This window comes from Phaseolus vulgaris, chromosome 11 (assembly GCF_051622355.1).
Source record: "Phaseolus vulgaris cultivar YP4 chromosome 11, ASM5162235v1, whole genome shotgun sequence".
NCBI lineage: Eukaryota > Viridiplantae > Streptophyta > Magnoliopsida > Fabales > Fabaceae > Phaseolus > Phaseolus vulgaris.
The window spans coordinates 12,780,075-12,796,465 of record NC_143508.1 but is presented as its reverse complement, the minus strand read 5'-3'; the positions used below and the strand labels follow the sequence as shown (position 1 = coordinate 12,796,465).

The 16,391-nt window shown below is 34.6% G+C and overlaps 1 protein-coding gene across 1 annotated transcript; it reads left to right on the top strand.

Moving 5' to 3' along the window:
* Positions 1-9,058: 9,058 nt before the first annotated feature.
* On the top strand, positions 9,059-15,281 carry LOC137810496 (formin-like protein 3). Its single transcript, XM_068611805.1, has 6 exons — positions 9,059-9,922; positions 10,903-11,608; positions 11,904-12,486; positions 12,598-12,791; positions 13,332-13,567; positions 13,675-15,281. Exons 1-6 carry the CDS (start codon positions 9,776-9,778, stop codon positions 14,545-14,547), a joined length of 2,739 nt encoding a protein of 912 aa, XP_068467906.1. The 5' UTR covers positions 9,059-9,775; the 3' UTR covers positions 14,548-15,281.
* The last annotated feature ends 1,110 nt before the right edge of the window (positions 15,282-16,391 follow it).

Below are 16,391 nucleotides of genomic sequence, written 5' to 3'. Positions count from 1 at the left end.
TCCCGGTGTCCACTTTGAAATTGGCGGTGGAAATATTTGATGGCACTGGACATTTTGGTATGTGGCAAGGAGAGGTCTTGGACTCTCTTTTTCAGCAGGGTCTTGATATTGTTATTGAAGGAGAGAAACCAGAAGAGGTAGAGGAGAAAGACTGGAGCATCATCAACCGGTTGGCATGCAGAACTATTTGATCCTGCCTGTCCAGAGAGCAGAAGTATGCTGTAAAAAATGAGACTTCTGCACACAAACTGTGGAAGACATTGGAGGACAAGTTTCTGAAGAAGAGTGGTAAGAACAAGCTCCTGATGAAGAAAAGGTTGTTCCGATTTGACTACCAACAAGGTACTACTATGAATGCACACATCACTATGTTTAATCAATTAGTAGTAGACCTGTTGAATTTAGATGTGAAGTTTGAGGATGAGGATTTGGCTTTGATGTTGTTATCATCTCTTCCTGATGAATTTGAACATTTGGAGACTACGCTCCTTCACGGGAAGGAGAATGTGTCGTTAGATGCTGTTTGTTCTGCTTTATATAGTCATGAATTGAGAAAGCAGGATAAGATGAAAACCAAATCAACGACATCAGAAAAAGCATTGGTGGCAAGAGGTCGCCAGCAAAGCCAGACAAAGGGGAGAAGAGGAAGGTCTAAGTCTAAAGGTCGAGCCGTTGCCAAAGATGAGTGTGCTTTCTGTCATGAGAAAGGACACTGGAAGAAAGACTGTCCAAAACTGCAGAAGAAAGGGAAAGCTCCGCAAGATGCAAATGTTACAGAATGCAAAAATGATGTGGAATCAGATATCTATTTAATTGTCTCGCTTTCAGCATCATCGTATCCAGATGAGTGGATATTGGATTCAGGTTGTACCTATCATATGTGTCCCATTCGGGAATGGTTCTTTGAATTTCAAGAACTCGATGGCGGGGTTGTTTACATGGGTAATGATAATCCATGTAAGACAGCTGGGATAGGTTCAATCAAGTTGCGGAATCATGATGGATCCACCAGAATTTTGCGGGATGTACGGTACGTGCCAAAGTTGAAGAAGAATCTCATCTCATTGGGGGCTTTAAAATCTAAAGGCCTAGTTGTGACGATGCGAGATGGAATTCTTAAAGCAACTTCAGGAGCACTGGTGATGTTGAAAGGCGTGAGGAAGAACAATCTATATTACTATCAAGGTAGTACAGTGGTGGGGGTAGTAGCGGTAGCAACTTCTAGCACTAAGAAGGATGTCGAGGCAACGAAGTTGTGGCATATGAGGTTGGGACATGCTGGAGGGACTGTTGAAAGGTACGAAGGCTTGCAAACTTGAATTTTGTGAGCATTGTGTTCTGGGAAAACAACGAAGAGTGAAGTTTGGCACTGCAATTCACAATACCAAGGGTATTCTGGATTATGTGCATTCAGATGTGTGGGGACCTGCCAAGACTCCATCAATCGGAGGTAGGCATTATTTTGTCACTTTTGTGGATGATTTTTCCAGGAGAGTTTAGGTGTTTACTATGAAGAACAAAAATGATGTGCTTGAAATTTTCCTTAAGTGGAAAGCTCAAGTTGAAAACCAGACAGGAAGGAAGATTAAGGTTCTCCGAACAGACAATGGAGGAGAATACAAGAGTGATCCGTTCCTGAAGGTATGTCAAGATTGTGGCATAGTTCGGCACTTCACTGTTAGAAAAACACCACAGCAGAATGGGGTGTCGGAGCGTATGAACAAGACACTTGTGGAGAAAGTTCGTTGTATGTTGTCTAATGCTGAGTTAGGCTGAGAGTTTTGGGCTGAGGCTGTGACATACGCTCAACATCTCGTCAATCGTTTTCCATCATCTACTATAGATGGCAAAACTCCGTTAGAGGTATGGTCTGGAAAACCTGCAACTGATTATGATTCTTTGCATGTTTTTGGTTCTATTGCATATTATCATGTGATTGAATCAAAGTTGGATCCACGGGCAAAGAAGGCTCTTTTCTTGGGCTTTAGTCCTGGAGTGAAGGGATACCGTTTGTGGTGTCTAGAGGCAAAGAAGACGATTATCAGCAAGGATGTTACCTTTGATGAATCTTCCATGTTAAAGAAGGTAAATCCAGAATGAGCTAATAGTACTCCACAACAGGTGGAGTGTGCCCGGAAGCAGGTGGAGTTTGAGCCGACAGTGGTGATCCCAACACGAAATACCACAAGTGACTCTCCTATGGTAGAAGAAGAGTCAGATGAGGAAGAGGTTCCTACCCAAGAATCTCAACAGCAATCAGCGCCAATTGCAGTTAGAAGACAGAGACGAGATATTCAGAAGCCTGCTCGTTTCATGGATATGGTTGCCTATGCACTTCCAGTTGTTGATGACATTCCATCGACTTACCCAGAAGCCATTCTGAGTTCAGAGAGTGGTAATTGGGCAGGTGCGATGGAAGAGGAGATGCAGTCTTTGAAGAAGAACAAGACGTGGAAGCTGGCACAATTACCAAAAGGTAAGAAGGCAATTGGGTGCAAATGGGTATTTGCAAAGAAAGAAGGATTTCCTAATAAAGAAGATGTTCGCTACAAGGCAAGGTTGGTTGCTAAAGGCTTTGCTCAGAGGGAGGGAATTGATTATAATGAGGTATTTTCTCCAGTTGTTAAACATTCCTCCATTAGAATTTTGTTGGCCTTGGTAGCAGAGTTGAATTTGGAGCTTGCTCAACTTGATGTAAAGACCGCGTTCCTACATGGTGATTTGAAGGAGGAAATCTATATGACTCAACCAGAAGGATACAAGGTTGATGGTAAAGAAGATTGGGTTTCTAAACTTAGCAAATCGTTGTACGGACTGAAACAATCTCTGAGATAGTGGTACAAACTATTTGATAAGTTCATGAAGGATCAGAAGTACAAGAGAAGCAAATATGATCACTGTGTGTATTTGCGCAGACTTGAAGATGGTTCCTACATTTACTTACTCTTATATGTTGATGATATGCTGATTGCAGCAAAGAGCCAAGTTGAGATTGACAGGTTAAAGGCTCAGTTGAGTAAAGAGTTCGAGATGAAGGATTTGGGGGAAGCCAAGAAGATTCTCGGCATGGAGATAAATAGGGACAGGGAGAGGGGAAAACTTTGGCTGTCACAGAAGCAGTATTTGCAGAAGGTACTACAACGTTTTGGTATACACGAAGATACAAAACCTGTAAGTACCCCACTTGCTGCTCATTTAAAATTGAGTAGTCGTTTATCTCCGACGACTGATGAAGAACGAGAATACATGGCAAAAGTCCCATATGCAAATGCAGTTGGAAGCTTGATGTATGCAATGGTGTGTACAAGACCAGATATTTCACAGGCTGTGAGTGTTGTTAGCAGGTACATGCATAATCCAGGCAAGGGACATTGGCAAGCTGTGAGATGGATTCTACGGTACCTCCAAAATACCTTAGATGTTGGATTGACATTTGAGCAAGATGAATCACTTGGTCAATGCATAGTTGGATATTGTGATTCTGATTATGCAGGTGATTTGGATAGCGCGACGGTCTACAACTGGCTATTTGTTCACTTTAGCAAAAGCGCCAGTTAGTTGGAAGTCTACCTTGCAGTCTACGGTGGCTTTGTCTACGACAGAGGCAGAGTATATGGCGATTACAGAGGCTGTGAAGGAAGCAATTTGGCTTCATGGGTTGCTTAAAGACTTGGGAGTTGGTCAGAAACAACTTGAGTTATATTCTGACAGTCAAAGTGCTATTCATTTAGCAAAGAATCAAGTCTTTCATGCACGGACGAAGCACATTGATGTTCGTAATCACTTTGTGCGTGAGATTCTCGAAGAAGAGGAGATTGTTCTCCAGAAGATTCACACTACGGAGAATCCTGCAGATATGCTCACCAAGGTAGTTACAAGGACCAAGTTTGAACACTGTTTAGACTTGGTTAATATCTTGCACATTTGAAGTTGGCGCCTGGAAGCGCAAATTTGAAGCACTGCAAAGTTTGTTTTTGTTATGTTTTGAGAATATTTGTTTTAGGTGAGATTTGAAATTAAGCCAAGGTGGAGATTTGTTGATTTTAGCTTAATCCCGAGTCCCACATCGGTGAGTTCATTGTTTGGGAAGGAGGTTTGAGGGTTATAAATTAAACGCTCCTCCTTCACTGTTATATATCCCAATTTGTAATATTTTCTCCTATAATAATAAAAGTGAGCTGTTTTTGCTGTGCTCGGAGATTAGGCTAAATTGGCCGAACTCCGTTAATAATTTTCTGGTGTGTTTTTTTCCTCTTTATCTCTTTTATTATTCCGCTTTATTTATTCAATATTATTTGTCGGGTAGCTCTATTAGGGTTCTGTTTTAGTGGGAAAATTACCCGTTTTTTCTAACACAACCTGCACCATACTTACAAAGTTCAACTACCAAACCAAAGTTACTTTTGCAACCAAGATTTGGATCCCTTAATGTATTTTTGAACAACTATATAAACATATTTATTAAGAAATGTACACATTTCATTGCATTGACTAATGACATATGAAAACAAAGTATGAAGGTCAAACTTTAATTGTTGAGGATGAAGATTCAAAATGACAATTTTTTTAATAACAATAATGATGGTAAAAAATATATTCATATGGTTTAAACTATATTCTACCTCTAGAAACATTTAAGTACTTAATTGTTTTGATGTTACACATAAGTTTATAATATATTTGAACGTTACTCCTATTCTTATTAAATTTTTTAATCTTGTTGAAATCTCGTATAAACACAATGTCCAGAACTATGTACATTCTTAATACAAAATAGAAGCTTATCTAAAGTGTTATAGTTAATTAATTTTTCCAATAAATAAAAAGCAAATGTCACCAACTACTAATGATATTGAGATATTACCATTTTCAATACTCATTTTTTAAAATAATTTTGAAAATGAGAAATTGTAAGATATAAAGAATGAGGAAATATAATAATAATGATAATAATATAATTAAAAAAAGATAATTTCTAGTATTAGTTTTTCATTCATTAAATTTTAAAAATTAAATAAATAAAAAAATATAAATATTTTAATTCCCTTTTATCATATATGTAATGTATATATACAACAGAGAACAATAAATAAAGTATATATATATATATATATATATATATATATATATTATACAAATGCAAATGAATAATTATATCATTATTATAAACATAGGTAACAAAACAAATCAACTTGATAAGGTATTGGTTTGTCAAAAATAGGACGGGACGAGTTGACCCTTTATAAGAAAGCGAGTTAAAAATCTTAGGTTGTTCTACAAATGTTAGACTCGCTAGCCAACTTGCCAACTTCTTTTTAAAATGTTGTTTTTCAAATTTTGTGTTTTAAAATTTTGTATTAAAAACACATTTAAAAGCTCATTTAATTATATAAATATTTTCTAAATTTTTAATTAATTAATTGATGATTGAAACTTAATTTGTAAGTGTTAATGATTTAAGTTATAATACTATTACATATTTGGATCATTCAAATAATATAATATAAAAAAGTTAATCTTCTAAACTATTTTTTATTTTAAATTTAAAAATAGTAAGTTGAGTGGTCAATCCACCTTGTTCCTCTAATTTGGCAGACTAGGTGAAGCGAGCTAAAGCATGTTAGTGATGAGCTAGTTGAGACTCATTTTGTTATCCTTAATTTTAAATGTTATATTTGTGACAATGTTTACTTCTCTTCTTTTTTTTCTACTAATATTTGAAATATGAGCACAAAGAAATTTGTTTATATTCACTCAATACTATATTTCTAGAGAGAATGCATAAATGTTTACCTCTCCTTTCTCATATGGTCCCATGTCAAATCAAAACCAATATTGGAGCAACAAAATACCAAAAATTCATTACACGCTTAGTTTTCCAACTGTGAATGTGGAAATAGATAGGTGTCCAGTAATAGGTGATAAAGTAAGTCCAATAAATCTCATTAGGATAAATCATTAATAAATTTTGATATCATCTTAAAAGTGAACTTTAAGTTTAACTCAATCTTACAAATTTGGCTTAGTAATATGAGGTTTATATATTGTTATTTGATCATATATCTAGACAATATGGGATCTCTAATACATCATTTCATGTTGAAAACATTGAATGTGGAGAGTCGAGCCTAATAACAGGTGACATGATTGACTCAACTAATTTCATTAGGATAGACTTTGAATGACCATGATAACATTTATAAAAATAAAATTTAAGTTTAACTCACCCATTTGAAGTATTGTTATATAGATATGACCAAACCTAAATGCCTGTAATGAAGAATACACCAACCATACAAAATACCTAACTAAGTTCTTTCTCTAAAAAATACAATATACCAACAATACTAAATAAGGACCATTGCTAAACTAAAACAACAACAGTAACAAAAAAATTTCCCCTCCATCATAAATTTGTTTTGCAAATTATTAATTTTTTTCCTTGCAATTTTCCAAATCTTGTTGTGTTCCCCTAGTTTCATTTGATATCGCACCCACTACAACAATGTATCACATAACATATTCTTCATTACACATGTCATTTTCTTCACCTTCTTCTTCATCAATCAACCAACCTGATAAAAGTACAACTATGTGGTTCCTAAATAAAACCAAAATGCAAGTCAACTAAGTAACAAAAAAAATCCCTAAACTATTGGTCATGAAACAAATATTCACAAAACAAATTACATTCTAATTTTATCATTATCAAGATTATCTACCTAGATTCCTTACACTATTCCACGTCAATAACACAACATTCTCATCATATTCGCGTTGTCTCATACTCATATGATAAACTAACTCTCGAAACATTAATCTTGTACCTCACAATCACAAATACTTAATAATAAAACCTCGATCCATTCTCGTAAATTTTGAAATAAAAGATACAAACTAAAAAAAATCTATAGTTATAAAATACAAATTCTATTAAATTAAATAAAAAAATACATGTCATTATTTTGGTCCATCATATAATCCACCATTATAGTAAAGTTACAAAATCAAATCTAAAAGTCATACTTAAATTTTACATAAAATAAATTAATACAAAAATTTTAAAGAGATATTTTCATATATTACAATAAAAGAGAGAGCATAATTTACCCTTTCATATATGATAACGATGGTAGTCTATTAAATTTTAACGCGTCAAGTTAATTTTGTTGATTTTTCTCCATCAAAATAATTTAACTCATACTTAATTTATTTTTTTGAAATTATTAGTCGTACACGTTTTATCAACTGTTAAAATTTTATAATATTTTATTGATATTTAGTATGTTAAAATATATACTTTCTTGACATATCATGAGTATTTAAAAAGAAATTTATTTAAATATATTAATAACATATAAAAGTTATATTGACATCCCATCATAGATAACGTCCTAAAATTGTTGATTTTTAATTAATAACTTTAGAAATTATTTTCATATTTAATTTAGAATTTCTTTTAAAAATAATATAAAAGTTGAATATGTTAAAAACTTGTTTTACACTACAAGAAAATCATGAAATAGAAACCAATTTGTAGAAACAAAAATAATTAAGTAACTAAATTAGAGATTATTTTATAAACTAAAAAGAAATTTGATTAATGTTAAATAGTTTCTAAATTGGTATCTAATTACCAACCAAAGTTTTTGCTACCAAATTTAGAAACTAAATAATTGGTAGTTAAAATTTTAATTGCTAATTAAATATCAATTTAGAAACTATTTAACAATAATAGGAAATAATAGAAACTAATTTAGAAACTAATTCTTTTTTTAGTTTCTAATATGGTCTCTATTTTAGTTCCTATTATAACTAATTATTTTGGTATCTACAAATTGGTTTCTATTTCATGATTTTCTGGTAGTGTTAGGTGGTATTAGCATTAGGCCACTATAGTTTTTCTTAAAACTTATTAAATATTATTAGTTTTCTCTTAAATGTTAAAATTTACATATATGTTATATATACAGCGAGGAGATTATATAGATAAGATTATTTGATGTTTAATTTAATGAAAGAATATTATACAGTAAAAGGAAAATAAATAATCTAAGAATTTACATTAACTCATGAAAAATATAAATTCTTTTTTTTTCGTTTCTTTTCTCTACAATACACGTTGTATGTGAGAGTGTAATTAGAAATTGTATTAGAGTTAATTATTTTATGAACAGAGTATATATATATATATATATATATATATATATATATATATATATATATATATATATATAGAAAGTCTTATATCAATTGTAATTGATATATAACTCGAATTTTTGAACATGGTTAGAAGTTCAAATTGTGATCATGTGTATGGAAAAAAGAGAGAGGTAAAACACAATTAGATAATCTCTACACTTAAAAGAATTAGCCTTCGACTATCATTTGGTATTTTTTTTTCATACAAAAAATAATTATGCAAAGATTAACTTCTCTCTTTTTTTTTTCTTATATAGCATATATTACAAGTCTCTACAAAAATTCATGGATGAACATAATATTTTTATACAAAATATCACTTTCATATAATAGGTGAGTTTGTTTGCACTTTTTAAAGAAAATATTTTTATTGTTCGTTTCTAATTACCCTTTTAAAAAGGTGTTTATAATAAAAATAACAAAAATTAGGATTCGTTTAAACTGCTTAAAAACAAGAAATTATCTGTATTTCCGACAACTGCATTATTTGAAGAAGAAAATTTAAATAAGTATTTTTTTTTAAAATTACTTATTTCGAAAACACTTATGTTAAACTCAACGAAACTTATTCAATATTATAAATCAAATTGTTTAAATTTAAAGTAAGTATTGTATAAAATAAATAATTAAAAAATCGCTTTTCAATTTACTTATGAAAATAAAGTAAAAAGGTTTAATTTTACATAAGTAGATTAGATGAAAACATAAAAAAAAAAATACTTTAAAAAATCAGAAACAAACCAGTGGAAGAATGAGGATGATATTAAATAAAGTGAGTAGAGGGACAATAAAATAAAATAAAAAAAATGGTGGTGGAGGCATATATAAAAAAGACATAGTTGGAGGGTAGGAAAGCAAAAGAAGGATCCAAGACATGGCATGGTGGTTGATGAATGGGTGTCCCACATTGTTCTCCCCACGTCCCTATTAGGACTTTCAATGCATCGTTGTCTTTCTCTCTCCTCTGACGCCCCCTCCCACACCCAGCACAAGAAACAAACCTTTGAATGATCAAAATTCCCAGAGACGCAAATTCTTGTACTGGTATTACAATTCTATAGAATTTTTCAGCAAAACGCAAAAAAGAAGAGAAAAACGAAAGCAAAAACAAAAGAAGATCACCAAATATCAAACTCAAACTTTCAACGTGGGTTCAACACTTGTTATACCTTTGCATGAATTGAGTACGTAACGTTCATTTCATTGGTTCTTCTCCAACGTGCGTTATTCGTAATATTTATCTTATCAAATACCAACCCATTCTTCAGCTTCGTCAAATTTTGCCTCATTCTCCTTCTCTGTGATTATATTGTCTCTCGTTCCAACCTGATTCCCGAGTTTCTGAGATCCATCCAGTTGAATTTCCAAACTCCAACCTTCGTGGGTTTCTGGAAAAGTTGAGCGATCACGAAGTTTGGAACGAGCGATACATTATTATTTTTATTGATTTAGAAGGCAAGGAAGCTCTTTGGCAAGGTGTTGGATTTGCACGTTAGAAAACTTGGGAGGACTCATGTTGAATGAGAGATGAGACGGGAATTTTGCCTTTCGATTGCTGAAGTTGAAAAATATAATGGAATTGACAAGACCCAGTTATGCTGTTGTTTATGTCATTCTCCTTTGTGCGTTGGCCCAAGGGGGCTCAGAGGGGAAAGGGGGAGAAGAGGAGTTTCCTAGAGATGGTGGAGCGGCATCAGCCATTTATGTTTTTAGAACAAAGGTATTGCTTTTTTTTTTTTATCGAAATTCGTGTCCCTTCTTTGTCGTTTTTCTTTGGAATTTCTTGTCTGGGTTTTTGTTTGCTCATGATTCCTCTTTCTATTCTGAATGAATGTTTAATGGCCCTTTTTAATTTGTTACCAAATAGTGGTTTTAATTTTGAGTACCATATTCTTCTGTTTGGTTTCATAGTAATAGGCTAATTTGGTTGGTAATTCTATTTGTTTTTGGGTTGTGGTTATGTAGAACTTCCCCTGGTTTTACATGTATGTTAAACTGGCTCAAGCTTTGCGAACTACATGCGTATTATGTGATTACTTGGCTGCATAGAGTTACCTGTTTGTATATCAAAGTTCACACACAAGGTCTACAATATCACTTCATACACAGTCTTTCGATCTCTTTCATAGAAAGGAATCACAGTGAAGAAATCCATTCGTTTGAGTTGCATGACTGAAAAGTAGTATCACAGAAAAGGATATCTCTGCCTAATTTTAGGAAAACTATGGATGCATGTTTTGTTTAAAAAACACCTTAATATCAGCCTGTGGTTATAGGATTCAGTAAAGGATGCTACGAGTATAAAAAGGTCATATTTTTATTCTAAATATTCAAATTTGTTAAATACCACCATTTCGCCTCTGCATATTGAAGTTGGATTAGAAGAAATGAAGCACTTTTAAGTACATTCCTACTGTATGTTATCTTAAAACTGGTAAGAAACCCAAGAATGTTTATACCATTGTATTTTAACAGGAATACCACACATAAAAGATGATCCAATTATGTTTAAAATACTGCTTTTGACTATACATTGATAGAATAAAGGAGCATACCTTGTTACTTTAATTTTGATAAAGTATGACAGTGATAGGTAGTTCTAAATTTCAAGTGAAACTTGTTGTAGACGTATTAGTTAATCTGTTTTTTTTTCACACTACTCTGAATGAAGGGCGCTATTCTCGTATTTGGTTGATACAGGTAGAAAATGACGGGACACTGTGCAGGAAACAATTGATAGAGAGGAACAATGAGTTGCATCCCCTGGAAGGGAGTGGTGACATAAAGACTATAAAAAGTAGCAAAAACATAGAAACTAATTCTCTGCCTCTTCAAGTAAAAAGAAAAACTTTGGACTGTAGTCCTGTTTCAGAAAAGGGTAGCTTTAGATATTTGTCAACAGAGCATTCGGGGTCAACCTTGGGTGCAGAAAGTGGTCATGGAAGAAGCTTGCTTGCTGATTCACCAAATAATCAAATGGCACCAAGTCATTCTCCTACACCAGCCAGTTCTCCATTGTCACCAAGTCATGGTCCAACACCAGCCAGTCCTCCATTATCACCAAGTCATGGTCCAACACCAGCCAGTTCTCCACCATCACCATCACCACCAACTCCAACTCCCAAAAAGGATTTACCACTCCCTCCAGATATGTTCGCACCATTGCCACCTTCACCCCCTATGCCTCGTTCTCTTCCCAAAAATTCTCTACCTAAATTACAGACTCCTGTTACTCCACCAACTAGCAATGATGAGAAAAAGAAGCAAACAACTATTTTAGCTGCCGCTTTATCAGGTGTTGTAATCTTGATAGGCTTGGCCCTGTGCTATCGTGAGGCCAGAAGCAACAAAACTGATAGCGATGACAGGCCTTTGCTCGTATTAACCTCAAATGATTATCCTGGCGGTATGCTCATGTTGTTCTTTCTACATGATTTTTGTTATGTTATGACTTCTATAGTAGTGTTTGTTGAAATTGATAAACTAATCAATCGTGACAGTTTATGACATGACAGTGTAAAATATACTATTTTTTTCTTTATAATATATGAAACCTGAAGAGTGAAGAGCAAACTCTTAAGTTGACAAATCAATTTCTTCAAGACTTGAATCAGTTTAAATTATTTTAATGTTGTTATCATCCAGTTACACATGATTTTGAAACATTATACTTGGATCAATCGTTAATTTTTTTTCTTCAGGTTCAAAGAAGGTTGTTCAATTGGGAGATTCTGAAAGAGAAGAATATGACATTGGCAATGGAAAGAACCCTTCTAATGTTTCTAATGTTAGAAATTTGTCCGCTAGGAAGGGTGGAGATATCAAAGTCTCAATGGTTGACACAGCAGCATCATCATCATCATCAGTAGGCGTACGAAAACTAACAGTATCTCCTAGTGTAAAACCTGCCCCTCCTCCTCCACCACCACCACCACCACCACCACCACCACCACCACCACCACCACCTCCTCCTCCACCTCCTCCTCCTCCTCCTCCTCCTCCTCCTCCTCCTCCTCCTTCTTCTTCTTCTTCTGGACCACAACCACCTCCTCCTCCGAAACAGCCACCTCCCGCCCCTCGTTTACCGTTTGGTGCAAAAGGTGCTAATCCTCCACCAGCTCCTCCAATTGGAGGTAAGAATCAAGGACCACTACATTCTAAAGAAGGAAGTTCAAATGAGGGTGATGCTCCAAAACCAAAACTAAAGCCATTTTTCTGGGACAAGGTTAATGCAAAACCTGGCCAAACAATGGTGTGGCATGAGATCAGTTCAGGATCATTCGTGTAAGAACATTAACTCTTGTCGAAGATCAAAATATAATTTGAATGAACAAAGTAGAACGTATATACCAGAAAGATTGCTTGCACTGATTTATCTTTTTAACAACTTCTCAGGATCAATGAGGAAATGATGGAGTCTTTATTTGGCTGCGCCAACCAGAACAAGAATGATCGCAGAAGAGATACATCATTAGATAATTCAGTGCAATATATTAAGATTATTGATCCTAGGAAAGCACAAAACTTATCAATTCTTTTGCGAGCTCTGAATGTGACGACAGAAGAAGTTGTCGATGCTCTTATAGAAGGTGACTCTCTTTGTCTATTGCGACTAACTCTTTAGCTGACTAGCTCTAATTAATATTTTATTGGGTTTATGTGTATTGTTATTAATTTCTGTTGAACTTTTGAGTTTAATTCATATATGGATTGGTATTTTTCTTTTGGCACACGGTTGATATTCCTGATAAATTAGTTTATTCCCCTGATCAATTCAATTTAGGAAGGTCTTGTATCACTTTAAGGCCACTCAGTTCTGTTAATTAACTATATACGCTGTTCATTTGGCACATGTGTTCATGATACCAATAATTTGAAATACTCTTCTCTTTCATTTATATATTCTTAGGACAGGACTATACTTTGACTTTGAATCTATGATAATTATTTGGGGAACGTGTCAGGACTCACATATTGAAGTTACATTCATAAGGGTGTTCTCTCGTTATGAGTTGCTTCATTGGTTTTAGCATAAAAAGAATCCAAAAGTATTAAATTTTTTAGCATTTTTCTATGAGATTAGGATTTGCATTTCTTAGGAAGGACTTACAATATGTTGGTTGAATCAGGTAATGAGATTCCCATGGAGCTGATCCAGACGTTGTTGAAGATGGCACCTACGCAAGACGAGGAACTAAAGCTAAGGCTGTTCACAGGACAACTGCATGAACTAGGGCCAGCAGAGAGGTTTCTCAAAGTGTTGGTTGAAATTCCATTCGCTTTCAAACGTCTTGAATGTCTGATGTTCGTGTATAACCTTAAAGAAGATTTCTCAAGCATTAAGGATTCTTTTGCCACATTAGAGGTAAGACCAAGCAAGGCATGTTTGTGATATTTGTCTCATGTGATTTCGTTACAAGTTCATGCATGTAAGTGGTAAAGGCTTACGTAGTTGTTGCATGAGAATGGCAGGTGGCTTGCAATGATCTGAGAGAGAGCAGGCTGTTCCTGAAACTCCTAGAAGCAGTTCTGAAAACCGGCAATCGTATGAATGATGGAACCTACCGCGGTGGCGCGCAAGCATTCAGGCTCGACACCCTCCTCAAACTCTCCGACGTCAAGGGAACAGACGGCAAGACCACACTCCTGCACTTCGTCGTCGAGGAGATCATCCGCTCCGAGGGAATCCGCACCGTGCGCAACAAAAGAGCCAGCCGGAGTACCAGCAGCGTCAACATCAACGAGGGCGGCGAGGAGTCCGAGGAACACTACCACAGCGTCGGCCTCCAGGTGGTGTCGGGCCTCAGCACGGAACTCGCGGACGTGAAGAAGGCGGCGCTGATAGACGGCGACGCACTCACGTCGGCGGTATCGAAGCTGGGGCACTCGTTGGTGAAGACGCAGGATTTTCTTGACAAGGACATGAAGAACCTGGTCGAAGAGAGCGAGTTCCAACGCAGCATGGAGCGGTTCATGGTGAACGCGAGGAAGGAGGTGGTGTGGATGGTGGAGGAGGAGAAGAGGATAATGACGCTGGTTAAGAGCACTGCCGATTACTTTCACGGCAATGCCGGGAAGGATGAAGGGTTGCGTTTGTTCTTGATCGTGCGTGATTTCTTGATCATATTAGACAAGGTTTGCAAAGAAGTGAAGGACGCCATCATAAAGCAGGCCAAGGCTTCCAGCAGTAGCAAGAAGGAGACTAGGACGACTTCTTCGGTTTCTTCACCTGACGCGCGCAGTCAACACTCGCCAAATCCACCCTCTGACTTCCACAGAAAGTTCTTCCCTGCCATAGCTGAGAGGAGAATGGATTATTCTAGTTCTGATGATGAGGACTTCTAACTTCCACCTCCATAGCTCTCACATATTGGTATGCATATGATCTAAAATCACATCAAAATGACACCAGTTCAAGGATTTGTTGGTCTTTTGCTTTTATATATTGTGGTGTTGTTTTGTAATTTGAGGGATGGAAAAAGGGGAGGGGTGATTGTGGCTCTATGCTTATGTAAGTGGCTTTGATTAGAAAGCATGTTGTTGTAATGCTTCATGACATGGAAAGTTAAGGAAACAAAGCCTATTTCATGTGTGCTGCAAGTTGCCTCTGATTATCTCAAGGGACATGTGTAATGATCATCATAACATTTCCGTGTGGACTCCTGATCAATGCTTAGCATGGTCTTGTTCTTCAACGTTCAAAAGTTTTCCTTATTTAACCTTTTACATGGAAAGCGAACAAGATTACAAGAATGAAGTTCTGGTGTGAATTTGTTGTTTCTTTTTCTCTCTCCACTTGTTCAAATGATATTGTTTAGCTGATGTTGGAAGCAAACACACTGAAAAAGAAGCATTCGGGTCTATAGTTGTGGCACCTCTTGATTTCTTGTGTATTAGTCTGTCTGAAAAATCTAAACAAAAAGAGTGGCAACAATAAACCCTTTGTTCTGTCCTTTTCCTGCATCTCATTATCTTATTATGAGTTGCTCCATATATGTTGGGTTTGTAACGAGAGAATGTTCTAGTCATTGCAACAGTTATAGATATTATTTTGAATGTTCATAAAACATTTTCTTTTGAAATATTGTATTTCACGGACTGTACTTCATCCCAGCAATAAGAAGTTCTATGTTTTTTTTTAATCAATAATAAAGAATAATATATATGAGAATACTTAAGTACTTAACTAAAATTTTTACATATACAACTTACTAAAATAAAAAAATAACACAAACAGCATAATCCATCTCAAATATAAGGCATAAAATAAGAAGTTATATGTTGGAGGGGCTGATCGAGAATCATGAAATACAATATTACGAAAGGATAAATATTTGTTTTCCTCTCCAAAAACTGTACTTTTAGAGATAGAAATTGAACTTTTCCAAAATAATTGAATATAAAATTACTAACATTTTTCAAGAACGTTTATGCTAAATGTATTGTATTTTAAAAATTTTAAAAACAAACAAATACATTTTAAAATTCTTTTAAGAATGCTATTCTCAAGAATCTAATATTCAGAAGAAAAAAAAGTAATTTAATCGGGGACGAAAGATTCATTCTTTGTAGGAAAGGTGTAAACATAATCTTGGAAGGGTCTTCCTTCCTGCAAATATCAATTCTTACTGTAACCCATCAATTTTTTTTAAAAAAAAATTGTTTTACTCTTATTCTTATTGACGACTTTTGAATTATTTGAAACATAATTTTTGAGTTAATAAAATGTATTCTGAAAAGATAAAAAAATGTATTTTTCAAAGTGTATTCTAAAAAGTGGTTCTTAAAATAAAGGTTGATCTTTAAAAATGGATTAAGAGAGTTAAGAGGTGTAGAAGAGACTTATATCTAGACCAAACTTTGTACTGTTGATCGATCACAAGTAGAGAAGGAAGATCCACTTGCAAAAAATTATCTGATGTTTAAATTAATAAAAATATAAAATATAAAATATTTGTGAGTAGGAGAGAGTAAGAATATGAAGTGATTAATGTATCCTTACTATGAGAGTCATATATAACTTATTTATAGGTCTGATTGGACTCACACCATTAATTAAGAAAAATATTAAATACATTAAATAGTTATCATGAGATATAAATGGATTTTATAATAGTAACCTATAACCGCTAGTAATCTATAACCAAGTTATGGTCTAATTTATGTATTAAGCAAGAAGTTATTAATCT